At 34.1% G+C, this 20229-nt stretch overlaps 1 protein-coding gene across 15 annotated transcripts in view; it reads left to right on the plus strand.

The window, feature by feature from the left end:
- Window positions 1–20229, plus strand: part of LOC143254385 (rap guanine nucleotide exchange factor 6-like) — a 170432-nt gene that overhangs the window by 98457 nt on the left and 51746 nt on the right. For 9 of the 15 annotated variants that reach the window (XR_013030177.1, XM_076509486.1, XM_076509479.1 and 6 more), the window contains 2 exons: window positions 18668–18829; window positions 19693–19911. Coding sequence is in view for 14 of the 15 variants with exons in the window: in XM_076509486.1 (XP_076365601.1) it covers window positions 18668–18829; window positions 19693–19911 (381 nt within the window). In the remaining variant the exon portion in view is untranslated. The other 6 variants (XM_076509476.1, XM_076509481.1, XM_076509485.1 and 3 more) reach the window with 6 other exon arrangements.

The following is a 20229-nucleotide window of genomic DNA, read 5'->3' on the forward strand; positions in this document are numbered from 1 at the left end:
AGCTTTATAATGAGATAGTTAGTCCTACACGGTAAAGGAGTAGATATATATATATACGTTGTTTTCATTACTGACTGATAACAAGAGTGAACATTATTATAACAAAAATTTTCGTGTTTTGCTTTAACTGTGGTTCATACGTTGGACACACCATGCACATTAATATTTAGGTGATTTCATTTTGAAAAAGGCGCCCAGTAGTTTTTACTTTTAAATCTGGGTGTGTGTGTTTTTTATACCAAAGCCACATCGAGCTATCTACCGAGCCCACCGAGAGGAATCGAACCCCTGATTTTAGCGTTGTAAATCCGTAGACTTACCACTGTACTAGCGGGGGGGGCTTGCTTTAAATATGCAAGACGTAAAGTTATTTTACATGATGAAACTAAATGTTTATTTTTTTTACTTGTTTATCATTCCTGCTATTTTGTATTTGTAATTCATTAGCAAGTTTTTCATATACAATGAAACATTCGTGTTTTTATATTTTACTGCCATAATGAAAAATTAGTTGACACTTAAGAAGCAAAGTGAATGGCTATTTATACTGCTTTTTTATATAATAATAATAACACCAATGCAAAGCGTAACCTAGAAGTTAGCGTCCAAGGTTCGAATTGCAGTATGCCTCAGAACTCGTTCTGCGTTTTCATCTATAGAAGCATTATATAACCATGGCAGTAAATTGCATTATTTAGTTGGGAATAGTAAATTATGAGGTGGGACAGCTAACGATGCCCCCCTCCCTTCTGATCAGGAGTTCTAACTTAAAGATGATTTTGCCTGAAATCTTGTAGTCTCTGATCTGGCAGCTGGTTTATGTGTTTCATATGACGACTTTCGTGTTAAAAATACCAAGTAATATCACTTGAAGACTATTTGTCTTATCAGGTGTTCATCCATGTTAGAGGCTTTATTAGAAGTGAACATTTTTAATCATAGTAAAGCTTTCATTCTTACTTTAAAATTTCCCTGATTGTTTTGTTTGCACAGTAAAGCATTGTTCATTCAGACAAGTGATGGTTAGTGGTCAGATAAGTGCATCTTCATCACTCCATCAAGCAAGTTCTTATACACACGTTTGGACTACGACAAAGTGTTGTATAAAAGTGTAGGTTGATAAGGCATGTATTTTGCATGGGTTATTGTAATTCAAAAAGATGTTAACGGTACTAAAGTTTCGATATTTCTTTCCTAAACTTTAATAACACATACACGTAACCATCATCTTACCCTTTACTATTTCACCTGTAGGGGTAAATTTTTGTTTTGATTATTCAGACGCAGCAATGCGCCACAATAACCTAAGTAACAGTCTGAACGTCTTTTAACACCTGTTATTATGTTACTATTTTACTCGTAGTGATATTTGTATTGCATCAGAATATATCAGTGCTGTTTAGTTCATATCTTTGATTAGTATTTTCCTGTAAAGTTAGTAAGATTATATGATCCACTGTAGTGACCACCAAGGTCATCAGACGCCTGAGCTCTGGAATGTTTTCTTTGGTATATTTATATTTCCGTGGGCGTACTGTAGCTTGTTTGTCTTCTGGAGACACCATTCCTTGATACGAAGCTTAATAGATAGCACTTAAGATGATAATACAAGCTTGGTAAAAAACCTGTACAACACTGTGTATTGTCGTGAGTCATTTTTAAATAACTTATCGATTTCAGCTCATTTTCATTGTCGTATTCGTATTATGATTTACTGATTGTACATCATTTGTTTACCAGTTTCCCCTTGGTAGAATATTCCAATTCTGCTTTTAAAAATATTTTTACTCCTGTTTTTCAATTTACGTGCACGGTATCACAGCTGTATACGAGTATTACAAACGCTTGTACTGACTGAAATATTCTTCTTGGCTTGTTCCTTAATTAAAGTCGACGCATTTTTCATAAACGTGCATGTTTTCATTTTGATTCAACACAGCGTTCTTCTAACACTTTAACTACTATTTTAGTAAAAAAAAAAAAAAAATCGCTATTCTTATATATAATTTGCCGACCTCTAAAATTTTAGCGCCATCTGCTAGCTTTGTTTGTGAGTTGAATGTTGAAAGAATGTCACAACAGCAAACCCTATTTTTACTCGCAGTTTCTGTATAAAGAAATGTCAATACTCTCAAAGTAGACATCGTGAGAAGTTAACTTTTTAATTTCTGATAAGTTGGTGATAAATAAGACAATTCTGATTAGGTATCATTACACACATCATTGTATTCACCATATTAAACTAAATACCAATTGAAAAAGAGGTTTATACAATAGGCTTAACTGTTTAGAAACAGTTATTACGTGTACAGGTTGACGGTTGTGTATATCTAAAGCATTTACGGTTAAGATCTTTTCTCTGTAATTTTTAATAAAATAACTTGTTAAAAATGCCTTTTTTCATTTTTTATGGAAACCGGGTTTCAGTAATACTAGAGACCAATGTTAACCTTAAAAAATATACACCAGACTGAAAGTACTCTTTAACCATCCATCTAATTATCTGTCTGTGACTGTGGTTTCTATTTTGTATTTGAACTTTTGTAATGTCGAGAGCGAACCACTGTTGTGTGAGCTGCTTATACATTGTGTAGGCCTCTTACAACAGTGGCGCCCACTGATACACAAAGGTATATATGCATATTGAGGAAAAGGAAGTATTTATTTAATATGTTTGACGAACGTTCCTTTTGTGTATTTTACATCAAGTTATAGCTTGATTCATGCCATGCTTCCTTGTTATGTACGTTGTTTGGTACGAAACAAGCGCAGTTGTTTTTCTCTCTCGTAATGTTTTGGATACGTATGTTAAACATGTCAAAGAGGTAAGCTTGTACAGGGTGGCCCGTAAGTCCCTACCCATCCATATGTCTTATGTATCCGGTGTATCTGTGTGCTGTCCCTCATTCTTGCTGCATAATATTATGCAACGCCATGTTCTGTGAGACATTTTCCTCAACATAGCAGGGATTATTGTTCCAAATGCCGCGGTAACAGCTGCCTTCAACTCATCATTAGTATTATTAAATATAACATAATAACATATGGATAGGTAGGGATTTACGGGCCACCCTGTATGTATTTACTTATTTAGGCACGTTTGAATTTTTCTTATGATTTTTGTTTTACGTATTTTATGTTTTTACATGAAAACTTAGTTCCTTTACAATCTTTATATGGTATTATTCTATTTAAGTTTTCGGAATTTCCAGCGAGATGTATAACGTATTTTTATGATCTTGCAATTTTTCTTGGCGACTTACGTAACTAGTTTTCAAATGACACGTTAGGCTTATAGCTAACACCGAATCTTTCTCTCTACATTGTAGAACAAATTAAAATAAGGCATAGACATCTGGCACTCGGTTGACGATAGTTAGTGAACTCTGGTTGTCAATTGCAAAGTAAGTCTTGAAACAACCAATAACCGGTCAGAAAGGATCCTAGAGACATCACGCATCTGGCAGTCAGTCGACAATACAAGTTAATCTGATAGTCAGTTGAGATAAAAGTGATAATACATCAACAAGAACAAGGCATCACGCATCTGACAGTAAAGAGCGAGATGTTATTGAGCTATAACAAAACAAAAAAAACAAAGCCGTGAAGGATGTAACAGTGGTTAGCAAGAACAAGTTATGAAGCGTATAAAAGTCACTTAACAAAAATGTCACCCGGTGGGACAGCCGTAAGTCTTCCTATTTAGAACGCTAAAATAGTAACAGCAGTAACACACATACGTATATAACAATCGTACATTTAACAGTGATAAGTTGTCAAACATGTAAATAACCAGTTAATAAGTAACGAAGTACATGTGTAAGAAACAAGAATGAGTCATCAAGCAAGTAAGAATCAGTTAATAACAAAAACAAGTCAAGAGTTTACATATATATATATAACAGTCGTACAGATAACAGGAATGAGTTATCAAGCCTGCCACAGTCATTTAACAAGACTGGGTTATCAAGCATGCCACAATCAGTTAACAAGACTGGGTTATCAAGCATGCCACAGTCAGTTAACAAAAATGTATGACAGTCAGTGGGGAAAACTGTTAAACTCTTGATGAAAGTCATCCTGCAACTGGTATATAGTCAGCAGTGGGTTATCATTGGACAGTATGGTTATCTGAAAACCTGTCAGGTTATGTGAGTAAACTTTTATAAGAAGCAGGTCATTCTCGTATAGTTTGTTGATTTTCACAGAATTAAAAATTAACCATACCACAAATTATCTCCTTTGTGCTTCTAAAGCCCCTCAATGGCACAGCAAACGCAAACGAACGTGGCAAGGGTTCAGTTCAGGGAGAGAGAGAGAGAGATCTGAAGAATTCTCTCTCCAACTGGGGTGGTCAGGAACGTTGTGGTTCCTTTTCGTCCCCTCACGTGAAAAATTATTGAAATTTCTATGGGGTTTTGGCCTTTATTTTATTTTGACTTTTTTAAGGTGAAAAAGTGAGGAGTGGCACAGTGGAAAGTATGTGGGCTTATAACGCTAGAGTCCTGTTTTCGATACTAATGGTGGGCATAGCACGGATAGCCCAATGTGTAGATTTGTGCTTAACAACAAATAAATAAATTATGCTTGTAAAATTTATGTATTATTCAGAATCGATGTTTTAACGATTAGTTAATAACAGTCTCCAATGTCGGTATAACTTCTAAAACCATAACAGTACAAATCAACCAAGAGACGTAAAAGAGACACGGAATTACACCTTACCTTGCTTCAATCGCCCGATCCAACACAGAAATATCCCTTTCGCGAACGTTTCCCAGCAGACAAGCACGTATCAATGGGCAAGTTTACGTTTTCTGTTTTGTTTCATATTGTATTCTGACTTCATAATATATATAACAAATTGTCATTGATGAACTAATGTAAGTACTGTCAAAATGACTAAGATTTAGTATGTTGAAGTAAGGCGTGGAGAAAGACAACTTTCTTTCTAATCTTAAAGCTGTTCTTAGAAAGAAGCAGCACTGAAAGTCCTTAATAAAATTGCACGTTTTAAAATTTCGTTTTTAATTAATCGGAAGATTTTCCACGTCAATAATGCTAAAAATTACCAACAATTTATTTGTTGTAGGGAGAGATTTACAGTAAAATTTGACCTGATATTAATTAGCAAAGTTAAAACTACTTTATCCTGTTTTGTGGTTGAGTTACATTAAAAAACTGTTACGTCTTTTCCCCGTATCACCTAACTTTGATACCTTCACTCCCAAAAACATTATGTTTTTGTGAGGTCAGCCCAGTTTTAAGGCACTATTACACTATGTAACAGAAATTTTGTTCCTGAATAGTATGTGTTATTTCTTAATTGCTTATGTTGTAAAAGTACTGAAAATGGTCATTATTCCCTTCAAACTTTGCTTTGGTGACCTGAATAATGAAATTTAGAAATTAACCTATTTTCTATGTAAAAACGGGCAAATATGCAAATTTTCATTTACATGAGGTCTGAATAAAACAACATGTGAATCAAGATTTACATGTATTTGTACTAACGTTGTACAAAAATGTTTAGAAGTAAGTAGTTTCTCGAGATTTCCGACTGTAATGTAAATCACTTTCACATATAACCCTGCAAATACAGTCTCCCATCGTGTTTTCGTTATACGCCCCCAGGTCACAAAAGCAAAGTTTGAAGAGAAAAATAGGTATTTTCCATTTACTTTAGGCATAAGCAATTTGGAAATAACACTTTCTGCCCAGGAACAAGAAAAAGTAAAAATTTTGTTACATAGTGATATTGATCAACAATGGAATGTATTTTGGCAGAAGTCAAATTTCCGTTTGTAAACTATTAAGTAAAGAAACATTTACTCTCTCTTTAAGTTCATTTCGTAACCACTGGTGATTTAAATTATTATGAACTAAGATGTGAGTATAGAAAGGTTTTAAATAGACATACTAATTTGTAACACTTTCCAGTTTTGGTATTGATAGAAACCCCATGGTTGAGACATGTCACAAAATAGTTTCTTTAGAACCTTAAGATCCAGTAATACCCCAAAATGCCAAATTTCACCTACGTTTTGTGTTTTACCCTAGAAAGAAAACAACAACAACAACACAAGTGTATTATTTCAGGTGGAATATCTTTCCAAATTATTAATTTATCTTTTATTCTATCAGTACACAAAAACTAACTTCAGAAGTATATATGTTTGTTAAAATCTAGATATTGAAAATAATAGAAATACAATTTAAATTTTCTAACTTGTTTCCTTTTTATGTATTTTACTTTCTTTTCAAATACGTAAAAGCAGTATTATATATGATCTATAATATGTACCCCCTGGTGGGTCAGCGATAAGTTTACGAACTTATAACGCCAAAATGCGGAGTTCGTTCCCTACGGTTGACAGCACGCTGGTACCCAGCCTATTGTATAGCTTGCGCTTTAAACAAACAGTATTTGTAATATAAATGTCCTGTATGTAGAGGCGTTAGAGTTTTCTATTTAAAGTGTAAATGTACCTTTCTGTGGTCTATCTTCGTTTATATTATTTATTACACAGTAAATAAATGAAATCCTTTGATCTTTGGAAAAAATGTCACTATTTTAATTGGACATGTCGCCCTCCGCCCCCCATGGCTTAACGGCAAACTTAAAGTCTATCTTGTAGCACTAAAAATTGACTCCTTTGACAAATTGTTCAAATATCCTCGAGTTTCAGTTTGGCACATGCATTTAAATAAACCCATTTCCCTGTATTCTGTATGCAGGATTGAAATCATCTTGACCTTGATTATTTTAGAACATGACTTTGAGAAACTGAAATATGTCGCTATGCGCTACTTTCTAACATGACTTGAAGATTTTTTTTACTATCTGGTTATGATTTACAAACAGCATTTGAGGGTGGTGGTAAGAAGCTTGTCGGATTAAAAATTATTTGTATTTAGGGTTAAGAGAATAAAGGCTTAGCACGATGAATAAATTAATAACAGCTTCTTGAAAATTAAATGTAATATGCGTAAAACAAACATTTAACTAAAATATGATACCAGTATAAAATAACTCCACTTTTCTACACCTAATTTTGAAAAGAACAGTAACCCAACTACAACATAAAAATTTCGGCCTGCTTGTTGTATTTCATTGAAATTGCCGATTCAGAGTTAAATGTTTATTTTACGCATTATATATTTTAAACCTGATGAAATTAAGCCTAAACTGCTAGCTAGCAGAATATTTTACTTGTGTATTCCGATTCCTGATACGGATAGAATACACAGAAGTGTTAGTTACAACACAAATTTACCAGAAGTATTGACTCTTGTGAGATTAGAATTAGCAGTAAACTCTTTGTTTCGAAATTTCAGTCTTTGGCAAGTTAACCGTCATAAGTCATGTGTTTATAAATGTCATAGGTGTGAAAGCTATATGCTTTTTGATTTTGTTAAAAATTGAGATTGATCGGTAACAGAACGAAGTGGTTATTGTGAGGATTCTGTTGTCATAAACATGGAGTATTCAGACATACCAGTTGGTTTGTTTGTTTTGAATTTCGCGCAAAGCTACTCAAAGGCTATATGCGCTAGCCGTCCCTAATTTATCAGTGTAAGACTAGAGGGAAGGCAACTAGTCATCACCACCCACCGCCAACTCTTGGGCTACTCTTTTACCAACGAATATTGAGATTGACCGTCACAATATAACGCCCGCACGACTGAAAGGGTGAGCATGTTTAGTGCGACGGGATTCGAACCCTTGACCCTCAGATTAGGAATCGAACGCCTTAACCCACCTGGCCACTTACCAGTTGGAGACGAGACGTCCTCTGGAGATATATCGCATTTGCCGTGAGAACAGCAACAAGAACATAATTTACCACATTCAAATCTGCTTACATTTGTTACGTGTTATAATTTATCTCGAAAGGGCCTCCAATTTATTATATTACGTTCGCTACGTATTACAATTTTAGACAGCCGGAAATTTTAATTTTAATTTAGAAGTTAATTGAAAGTCAATATGTATCAAATTTATGATATTTGCCACCAGGATTGATACACACAATTTTCTTGATGACTAGAAACCCACTTTTTTTTTTGTTAACCTGAAGATGACCTAGGGAGGTCAAAACGTAGTTCTCTGCTTTATTGGTAAAAGTCTTAATACCCATACCAGCCGTTCTGAGATACACTTAATTTTCTTTTTTAACGCAAATATATGTTACTATACAAACTACAATTTATAATAACGGTTATTACAAATAATAATTTATATACAAAAGTTGTTCAAACTTGTAAAGAATATTAAGTTCTCTATCCAGTCCGAAACTGAATACTTTATCGACGGTTCAGGAAGAGCAAATTACTTTTATGCTGATACACAGATACACTTCACTTGAGGGGAATGCTAGCTCGCTCTATTCTTGTCTGGCCTAACACGGTTTACCAGCTTACTTTTCACAGTAGAAGATAGATATTTACTGTTCCTCGTAGAAATACTAGGGTTGAAAGTTAATTCTTGGGTTACTCTTTTACCGACGAATAGTGGGAACGGCCAGGCAGATAGCCCTCGTGTAGCTTTGCGCGAAATTCAAAACAAACAAATACTCCACTTTCCTCACTGCCCCCAGTGGCGCCGCGGTATGTCTGCAGGCTCACAGTTAGAAATCGGGTTTCGATAGGTGACAGCACATTGTGTAGCTTTGTGTTTAATTCCAAACAAACTAAAAAAGCTATTCCCTTTTTTTGTCAGTTTCAAATTTATTATTTCCACCAATTGTGTATTACGCAGATAATATAGGTGGAAATCATTGCGCTTCCAGTAGTCTTCGATTTTCGATAATAATATTTCTGGTTCTCTGTATACATATACCCTTGTTCTTTCATCATTTCTTTTGCCGTACAAGTCACATATTAATACTTTCTTTCAGGCAGAATGAAGAAGCTGTAATGAAAGTGGCGTTTGTGTAGCCTTTTTTTTATGAACCGTCCTATAGCAGCCAGAAATTAAGTATCAAATTATCAGATGAGGACAGTCGTATATTATTAAAGTGCATAACGCGTTCCGTTGTTAATTGTTAACATGAATTCAAGAATGTACCATGTGCTATAAATCTTAATCCTAAAACCTGTGTACATAAGTTTAGTGAGCGGAACTCTCATAAGAAAATTATAAACTTATTGTTTGTTTGTTTTTTAATTTCGCGCATAGCTACACGAAGGCTATCTGTGCTAGCCGTCCCTAATTTAGCAGTGTAAGACTACAGGGAAGGCAGCTAGTCATCACCACCCACCGCCAACTCTTGGACTACTCTTTTACCAAGGAATAGTGGGATTGACCGTCACATTGTAACTGCCCCACGGCTGAAAAGGCGAGCATGTTTAGTGGGACGGGGATTCGAACCAGCGACCCTCGGATTACGTACGAATCTAGTGCCTTAACCACCTGGGTATGCCGGGCCTTGATAAACGTATTGTGTTTTTAATGTAGTTTACATATTGTCGTTATATTGGTATTATCTTTGTAGGTTATGAAAATAATTGTCAGTAGGTTTTAGAATTCAAGTCGGTATACCACATGAACTAAAAATCATCCCTTAAAACTTAAAAAAAAGATCCATTGTTCTCTGGAAAAAAGAAAAAGTTGATAGTAAGTCCTATCCTAAGGTTTTCTTTTATGATTGTTTTTCTTTATTATCCAATGACAGTTGATTTTGAATGTTAGACATGAAGCATACATCAGTTCCCGGATTATTTGGTAAAAACATTAAGGAGCGAATTATTCAAGGAATAGTTTAAGCAATGGATATAAATAGAGAGCTCAAGTCACGCATAAAAAGAAGTGATGGGTGGCATATATTTAACCACTATAGTAAATATACACAGCGTATCACGTAGTGTATATTTATGGAACCTCTCATGTGAACGGGAATTAGTGTCATAAGAAGTACATGATTACTGCGGATACGTCTTTTTAAAGCCTATTTAGTGGGTGGAGATAATCGTTGGTTTGTTTTATGAATTTCGCGCAAAGCTACACGAGGGTTATCTGCTCTAGCCGTCCCTAATTTAGCAGTGTAAGACTAGAGGGAAGGCAGCTAGTCATCACCACCCACCGTCAAGTCTTGGACTACTCTTTTACCAAGGAATAGTGGGATTGACCATCACATTATAACGCTCCCACGGCTGAAAGGGCGAGCATGTTTGGTGTGACAGAGATTCAAACCCACGACCCTCAAATTACGAGTCGCGTGCTTTAACCACCTGGCCATGCCGGGCCATAATCGTTGGTATTATGTTGATTTTTTTTTAATTTCATTATATTAAAATGCAACAAAAGTTTTCATTTTACACGCCCCCATGCTGTTACCAGTGGCTTAATGTTATACATGTCAGTTAACTTCCTCACTTCCTCGTTCGGTTTTTTTTTTGTTGTTTTTTTCAGAAGTACGCAGACTTTCATTCAACCAACATACGACGATACCTTTTATCCTTCGGCTTTACTGGAATTACAGGAAGTTCTGCCCAATACCCTATGTACGTACTTCCTTTTGAAAAGAGATACCGGTACGCGTGTCACTCAGACGTGCAAGTAAATTCGATCACGTCATCTAGTTCTCATAGCTGATGCTTGTTCACCGTGTACACGCAGCCAACGTAAATCGTGCATGAGTTGATCAAGTGTTTTGATACATGTATGATCAGGTAGTGTTGAAAGAGATGCGAGTTTTAGTAGTGAATGTTTTTCTGTGTGTTGACCAGTTTCGCGCTTCTCTGAAATAAAAACTTCCAAATAAACAGAAGAGTTTTTTTCAAGGTAATAGATTGTTCTGATAGCAGAGTAAAGAAATAGTATTAAGTGTTATAAATAGGTGATTTTCTAGACCAAACAGTACTACAATGTAATAAATGATTCTTATAATACGAACAGTTTTATCTTGGGTAAGTAGTGATTCTTCTGTAATCGGTAGCGATTATTCTTAAAATAACGTTATCCAAGGATCATAGAGTAAATTCTGTAAGCGTCGGGTTTTTCCTAAGGCTAAACAACGTTAGTTATTTAACTTTTTACGAATTTTTCTACAATATTCTGTAAGATAATAGATTGTTTACATGGCGTAATAACTGACCGATTTAATTATCGTGTCGAGCTTTGAACAGAACTCAAAAGTTTTTCGTCACGATATCAAACTATACGTGTGTGTGCTTTATTATAGCAAAGTCATATCGGGCTATCTGCTGTGTCCCCTAAGGGTAAGAAACTGAACACGCCTCATACTTTCAAATATTGGGCATTATAACTGTAACAACTAATCCTGATATTCAGTTGACACGTCTCATTATGGCGCTACTAATGTCAAAGTACCACATCTCTCAGATAGTTTACAATGACGATTATCAGCAGTAATCTGTATGGTAGCCTTTCTTTTGTAAACTATGTGGTTTTCTACGTTGCATTTATACAAACGTTTGTTTTGTAACATTGTTTGTGCGTCGATTATTTTTCACAACCTTGGTAGAATTTGCTCTGGGATCGACGTTCCGACCTCATTCACTGTATGGTATTCTTATCTTTATCAAATAAAGGGCGGGCTAAACTTCAACAACCCACATTTTTCTTCACTTGTTTCGTAACATATCGTTCTGTGCAGTTATCACATCATTGAAAGACTTGTAACTGGTATGTTGTTTGTAATACTGTAGTATATGCGATTGTGGTTTACTGATTGACTTGCCTATCTACGCATCGGAAGGTCTAAGGTTTGTGCCACTGAACACTTCGACTGTGAATGCGTTTAAGAGTTGCAGTCACTCTCGTTATTTAGGTTACAGCTGTAGAAGGCCCTCGTGACGCCGGGCGTTGACTCGCTGATTGTCATGTGGTCAGCAGTCAAAACTGGAATAACCAAAACTGAATACTCTATAGGGCTCTTACTTGACCGTGTGGTCCTTGTATGCATGAGGCACCATACAAGCTGAGAATTCCAATAGCAATACATAATAGGTTAGTTCTAAGTAGAAAACTAAATGTAATCAATTCACCATGTTATAACAACTGTAAATGTAACATTAATGTTCCTTTGGAATTATCACATACGAAGTTATGGCCTGTATGCTGCATTCTCATATATATATATATATATATATGTATGTGTACATAATGAACGTAAATAAATATAATATTCCAACATTATCAGAGCTTGTTGTTTTAATTTTTTAACATTTTATATTTTACTTCACTTATACGAATATTGTTGAATTATAAAAACAGATGAAGTTCTAACTCTTCAAAAGTAGTTAACCCTGAAAACACCATCGTGGTTAGATGTTTTGGCCAACCCTATACATGCATACAGATGTATTTGGATGTCACGATTTTTATTTCATATGAGATGGTTTTAATTTTGTTCCATTTCGGCTGGATTAATGTATTCTTGATTATTTTTAAATGACGTAAGGTTTACTTGATGTGTGACACACATTTATATCGTGATATGTGGACAAAAATTATACAAGACTTTGGGGCTTAAATACTTTTGACCATAACCTCCAACCTTTTCACCTGAAACGTATAGTTATATTTGTATGAAACTGAAGACTCCTTCACAAAATATGTTTGACGACCATGACCCGCGTTTGACTAGATGAAGATTTTTCTGATCTAGATGCCTCCCAGCGGTATGTGTGAGAACTTAAAACCTCAGAGAAAGGCTTTATATCTGTGGTGGGCAGAGCACAGATAGCCCATTGTGTAGCTTTATGTTTAACAAGAACTGATCTGGGTGAGAGATTATGAGTGCTGGTATTCGACACTTATTGGAGTCACAGAGGATGAAGAACAGAAAGTAACTTGTTTCCTACTTTTCTGTATTATGTATCAAAGTCGATAAACACTTGAACGAGAGTATATCTAAAGAAAAAATATATTTGTTACTGTTGTATAAGTTTTAATTTGGCCCGGCATAACCAGGTGGGTAAAGTCGTTCGTCTCGTAATCTCAGGGTCGCGGGTTCGAATCCCCGTCGCACCAAACATGCTCCCCCTTTCAGCCGTAGGGTCGTTATAATGTTACGGTCAATCCCACTATTCGTTGGTAAAAGAGTAGCTCAAGAGTTGGCGGTGGGTGGTGATAACTAGCTGCCTTCCCTCTAGTCTTCCCACTGCAAAATTAGGGACGGCTAGCGCCGATAGTCCTTGAGTAGTTTTGCGCGAAATTCAAAACAAACAAGTTATAATTTTGTCATTCATTAAAGACAATTTGTGTATGATTGTACGTTCACCCTCCGAAGAATTAGTGAACCGTGTGTTTGTGAATACTTTATATTGTAGATGTACACATGAACAGGTAACAGTGCTTTATGCGAACATAAGATTTTTAATACTGACTTATTTACACATCAGATGTTTTGAAGGACATTTTATTAAAGTGTTTTTGGACTGGGCGCGGTCTGTTGGTTGCCTGCGGACTGTGGATGTGTGACTCGATAGTTCGGTCCGCACTTTGGAGCCACAAATGCTTTATAAAAGTGGCAGTCAAATCCAACTATTCGTACTGGCAGTAATAGCCGAAGAGTCGGAAGTGGGTTGTGTTAAAGTTCTACTAGCCCTCCAATATATCACTGCTAAATTAGAGGCAACTGGAGCAGATGTCCCTCATGCAGTAGCTTTAGGGACGGCTGGCGCAAATGTCCTTCAAATAGCCTTGTGCGAAATTAAACGAATAATTTTTTTTTACTTTGTCCCCCAATATTAAAAAAGAAAGAGTGATTTACCATAAGTCAAAGGTTTTAAAAATCTTGGGTTGAAAAGACTAACATCGATTTTTTTTTTAGAGCCCTCGTGATAAATTCACGAGTGCTAATGTCTGGAACAACGATTTGATTGTGTTCCTATCCTGTAACACGATCACAGATTTCACCACATTTTGTTTATGTAGTTTGGTTTGGTTTCAGTTTCGCGCAAAGCTACACGAGGGATATCTGCGCTAGCCGCCCCTAATTTAGCAGTGTAAGACTAGAAGGAAGGCAGCTAGTTATCATCACCCACCGCCAAATCTTGGGCTACTCTCTTACCAAAGAATAATGGGATTGACCGTCACAATATAACGCTCCCACGGCTGAAAGGGCGAGCATGTTTGGTGTGACTGGGATTTGAACCCGCGACTATCGGTTTACGAGTCGAGTGCTTTAACCACCTGGCCATACCGGGCCTTGTTTATTTAGAAACACCGCTAAACTAACTGCTCCCGCTTGTTCCACGCCCATGTTATTTATGTTCTAGTTTCCCAGTAATGATCTTCTTCATCAAGTCGCTTAAAAAAAGCACAAAAAAAAACGTTTATTAAGATTATCATAAATAAGAACGAACTGATTTTCATTTAAAATGGAACTTGATAGCCTATCAGGTACCTGGTTGTTGAACTGAAGACGGGTGATTTTGCTATTTTATATTTAATAAATTACGAACCAACTTGTAACGGGAAATAAACATAGTTCATCTGTCTTTCGTGATGCAAAGTTGTTCTTCTCATGTAAGGCCCGGCATGGCCAGGTGGTTATGGCGCTCGACTCATAACCTAAAGGTTGCAGTTTCGAATCCCCGTCATACCAAACATGCTCGCCCTTTTAGCTGTGGGAGCGTTATAATGTTACGATCAATCCCACTGTTCGTTGGTAAAAGAGTAGCTCAAGAGTTGGCAGTGGGTGGTATTGACTAGCTGCCTTCTCTCTAGTCTTACACTGCTAAATTAGGGACAACTAGCACTGATATTCCTCCTGTAGCTTTGCACAAAATTCAAAAACAAACAAATAAGCTTCTCTTGCAAATCTTGTTTTGTGTTTCGAGAAGTGAAACATGTTAATAAAGATTGTGTTTTTTATTGTATCTTCTCTACTTCAGAAAAAATATTACAAAAAACAGGTATATCAGAAGGTTTCATTGTGCATATGTAATTATGTGTGTCTTACGCCTATTGTAATTTTTTATATTCTATTTTAATATTGTTTTGTCTGTGTTCTAAATTTCTACAGTTTGTGCTTCCTTATCACACTTAATATTTATTGTTCATGTTTTTCTAATTCGTTCTTTTATGTATACACTGTACTCTTCTCATGTTTGTCTGATATTGTTTTATATCTGTAGCATTGATTTGGGATATTTTTACCGAGCTATTACTTTTGTATTGTATTGTGTTCTGATATAATTTCACATTGTTTTTATACAGTGTTTTTTTTATTTTAAAGTGTGCAGCTACTTAATATTGTACTTATGTGTGTTTTAACTTTCTATTACACATGTTCTTGTGAGCATGTTGCTAATGTTGTTCTAATTTGTTGCATGTCATTTTTATATGTATTGTAATAGTATTTGCTTATATATGTTATATACTGTTCTTGCTATGTGCTTGTTATTATTTTTGTGTTGTATACTGTGCTAATATTTGCTTATGCTCATAATATACCATTCTGCTATGTGCTTGTTATTATTTTTGTGTTGTATACTGTGCTAATATTTGCATATGCTCATTATATACCATTCTGTTATGTGCTTGTTATTATTTTTATGTTGTATACTGTGCTAATATTTGCTTATGCTCATTATATACTGTTCTGTTATGTGCTTGTTATTATTTTTATGTTGTATTCTGTGCTAATATTTGCGTTATCCTCATTATATATTTGTTATGTGTTGTTATTATTTTATGTTGTATACTGTGCTAATATTTGCTTATGCTCATTATATACCATTCTGCTATGTGCTTGTTATTATTTTTGTGTTGTATACTGTGCTAATATTTGCTTATGCTCATTATATACCATTCTGCTATGTGCTTGTTATTATTTTTGTGTTTTCTGTGCTAATATTTGCTTATGCTCATTATATACCATTCTGCTATAATTATTTTTTTGTGTTGTATACTGTGCTAATATTTGTATATGCTCATTATATACTGTTCTGTTATGTGTTTGTTATTATTTTTATGTTGTATACTGTGCTAATATTTGCTTATGCTCATTATATACCATTCTGTTATGTGCTTGTTATTATTTTTATGTTGTATACTGTGCTAATATTTGCTTATGCTCATTATATATCATTCTGCTATGTGCTTGTTATTATTTTTGTGTTGTATACTGTGCTAATATTTGCTTATGCTCATTATATACCATTCTGTTATGTGCTTGTTATTATTTTTATGTTGTATACTGTGCTGATATTTGCTTATGCTCATTATATATCATTCTGCTATGTGCTTGTTATTATTTTTGTGTTGTATACTGTGCTAATATTTGTATATGCTCATTATATACTGTTCTGTTATGTGTTTGTTATTATTTTTATGTTGTATACTGTGCTAATATTTGCTTATGCTCATTATATACCATTCTGTTATGTGTTTGTTATTATTTTTATGTTGTATACTGTGCTAATATTTGCTTATGCTCATTATATACTGTTCTGTTATGTGTTTGTTATTATTTTTATGTTGTATTCTGTGCTAATATTTGCGTATCCTCATTATATACCGTTCTGTTATGTGCTTGTTATTATTTTTATGTTGTATACTGTGCTAATATTTGCTTATGCTCATTATATACCATTCTGCTATGTGCTTGTTATTATTTTTGTGTTGTATACTGTGCTAATATTTGCTTATGCTCAGTATATACCATTCTGCTATGTGCTTGTTATTATTTTTGTGTTGTATACTGTGCTAATATTTGTATATGCTCATTATATACTGTTCTGTTATGTGCTTGTTATTATTTTTATGTTGTATACTGTGCTAATATTTGCATATCCTCATTATATACTGTTCTGTTATGTGTTTGTTATTATTTTTATGTTGTATGCTGTGCTAATATTTGCTTATGCTCATTATATACCATTCTGTTATGTGTTTGTTATTATTTTTATGTTGTATACTGTGCTAATATTTGCTTATGCTCATTATATACCATTCTGTTATGTGTTTGTTATTATTTTTATGTTGTATACTGTGCTAATATTTGTATATGCTCATTATATACCATTCTGTTATGTGTTTGTTATTATTTTTATGTTGTATACTGTGCTAATATTTGCATATCCTCATTATATACTGTTCTGTTATGTGTTTGTTATTATTTTTGTGTTGTATACTGTGCTAATATTTGCTTATGCTCATTATATACTGTTCTGTTATGTGTTTGTTATTATTTTTATGTTGTATACTGTGCTAATATTTGCTTATGCTCATTATATACCATTCTGCTATGTGCTTGTTATTATTTTTGTGTTGTATACTGTGCTAATATTTGTATATGCTCATTATATACTGTTCTGTTATGTGCTTGTTATTATTTTTATGTTGTATACTGTGCTAATATTTGCATATCCTCATTATATACTGTTCTGTTATGTGTTTGTTATTATTTTTATGTTGTATGCTGTGCTAATATTTGCTTATGCTCATTATATACCATTCTGTTATGTGTTTGTTATTATTTTTATGTTGTATTCTGTGCTAATATTTGCTTATGCTCATTATATACCATTCTGTTATGTGTTTGTTATTATTTTTATGTTGTATACTGTGCTAATATTTGTATATGCTCATTATATACCATTCTGTTATGTGTTTGTTATTATTTTTATGTTGTATACTGTGCTAATATTTGCTTATGCTCATTATATACCATTCTGCTATGTGCTTGTTATTATTTTTGTGTTGTATACTGTGCTAATATTTGTATATGCTCATTATATACTGTTCTGTTATGTGCTTGTTATTATTTTTATGTTGTATACTGTGCTAATATTTGCATATCCTCATTATATACTGTTCTGTTATGTGTGTGTTATTATTTTTATGTTGTATGCTGTGCTAATATTTGCGTATCCTCATTATATACCGTTCTGTTATGTGCTTGTTATTATTTTTATGTTGTATACTGTGCTAATATTTGCTTATGCTCATTATATACCATTCTGCTATGTGCTTGTTATTATTTTTGTGTTGTATACTGTGCTAATATTTGCTTATGCTCAGTATATACCATTCTGCTATGTGCTTGTTATTATTTTTGTGTTTTCTGTGCTAATATTTGCTTATGCTCATTATATACCATTCTGCTATGTGCTTGTTATTATTTTTGTGTTGTATACTGTGCTAATATTTGTATATGCTCATTATATACTGTTCTGTTATGTGCTTGTTATTATTTTTATGTTGTATACTGTGCTAATATTTGCATATCCTCATTATATACTGTTCTGTTATGTGTTTGTTATTATTTTTATGTTGTATGCTGTGCTAATATTTGCTTATGCTCATTATATACCATTCTGTTATGTGTTTGTTATTATTTTTATGTTGTATACTGTGCTAATATTTGCTTATGCTCATTATATACCATTCTGTTATGTGTTTGTTATTATTTTTATGTTGTATGCTGTGCTAATATTTGCTTATGCTCATTATATACCATTCTGTTATGTGTTTGTTATTATTTTTATGTTGTATGCTGTGCTAATATTTGCTTATGCTCATTATATACCATTCTGTTATGTGTTTGTTATTATTTTTATGTTGTATACTGTTCTAATATTTGCTTATGCTCATTATATACTGCTCTAATACTTTCTTGCTATTCTGTATACAATGTTGACCATATAAAGATCAGCATATTTAACATTTACATCTGTTGATCCCCAGATTGATTACCCAGATGTCCAACTGATGCGACCTGGTCAGCGACAGTCCTGCAACACCATGAATCTGGAGAAACTTCTTGCTCTTGAGCAGGACGAGGTTTCTGTGGAACCACATGATCGGTTGCATAGTAATGAAGTAGATCACCAGCCTCACCATATACAGGTAATGTTTGATCAACAAATAGCATTTTAAAGCCTAATTCAGTAAGTTCAATATTCATAACAGATAGTTAGAAATTTAGAACACTGACTGTGTGACATTTTCTAATTTACCTACTCACTCAATGGAAGTTTGTTAACTCAAACTTTTATTTGCAGTAACTAACCTTTGTGATACCAGTGCCTGAAAAAAAACAACTTCTGTGTTTGAAGTTAGTTTTACATCTAATGATTATGACCTAATACCATTTTGATGAATATAAATTACTTTATGTCAGAAAAACAGACATTTATGTGAACTTTCTAACTGCTTCATTTCACTTCTCTTTCAAAGTTCTGAACTTAAGTGTATATATATTGAAAGAATTCATAGCTAATTAAGGGGCATGTAAGAGGAGAGAGGGACAAGCGGGGGCCCAACAATGACTACTCATACTTATTGGATGTAATTTTGAGAAGTGTGATGCTGTTTATTTCTACGTTTATTATATTTGTGCATGTGTTGAAATGGTTTGTGTAGATGACATGAATGGTTGAGTGAGTACACTTAAAGTTCCATCAGTAGTGGACAAATTTAAATTTTCTGATAGGTTCCTGATAGATAATGTTGTGTCATTATTTCCTGTATTAATATCTCAGTTAAAATGTATGGAAAATGTTCTTGAAAACATTGTATACAGTTAGAAAGTGAATGAAAGAAGGTTTTAAGAGAACTATTGATTTTGTTTTCAACAGTGCAGAAAAAATAAGTACTTTTATTGCATGAACTACATATTTCAGGTAAAACTTTATATAGTTGATGTTAAATTTTGCATCATAAGAGGATATTAAGAGATTCATGTTGTGACTTTCTCTCTGACTACCTAGTTACCTGAGTATCATACTGTACAGACCATTTTACGTGGAGAAACCTTGCAGAAGTCCAACAGAAGTTCTCATGGCAGTGACACTTCCTCAGCTTACTCAGGATCTGACACAATGCAGTCAGTACAGTCTTCATTGGAGGACCAAGAAGTGGACCTTTCAGGACTGACAGAAAGTGCTGTGGATTCAGATGATGAAGAGGATCTGGCAGAGCTGATTGAGGTGAGTTCATTTTTTTTTCTGCCTAATTAACATAAAGTGTTGATTAAAACTTAAAAGAGCTCCTAAAGTTTTACATATCCTATCCTAATGTTGTAGGCTGTGTTTTTAATAATTCAGTTTAGACATTTTGTATTACAACGTGTTTTTACTTGACATAATAATGCTTAGAAATTGCCTGTGTATATAGAGTTGATACAATGTCTCAAGGTTCCAGGGGACCTGAGGAAACATATGCTTTATAAAAATACTAGTTTTAATCAGGCAGTAAGTTAGTTGATTAGTTAAATAGTGAACCTATACTTTGTTATCGGTTGATTA

The sequence above is a fragment of the Tachypleus tridentatus genome, chromosome 6 (genome assembly GCF_004210375.1).
Source record: "Tachypleus tridentatus isolate NWPU-2018 chromosome 6, ASM421037v1, whole genome shotgun sequence".
NCBI lineage: Eukaryota > Metazoa > Arthropoda > Merostomata > Xiphosura > Limulidae > Tachypleus > Tachypleus tridentatus.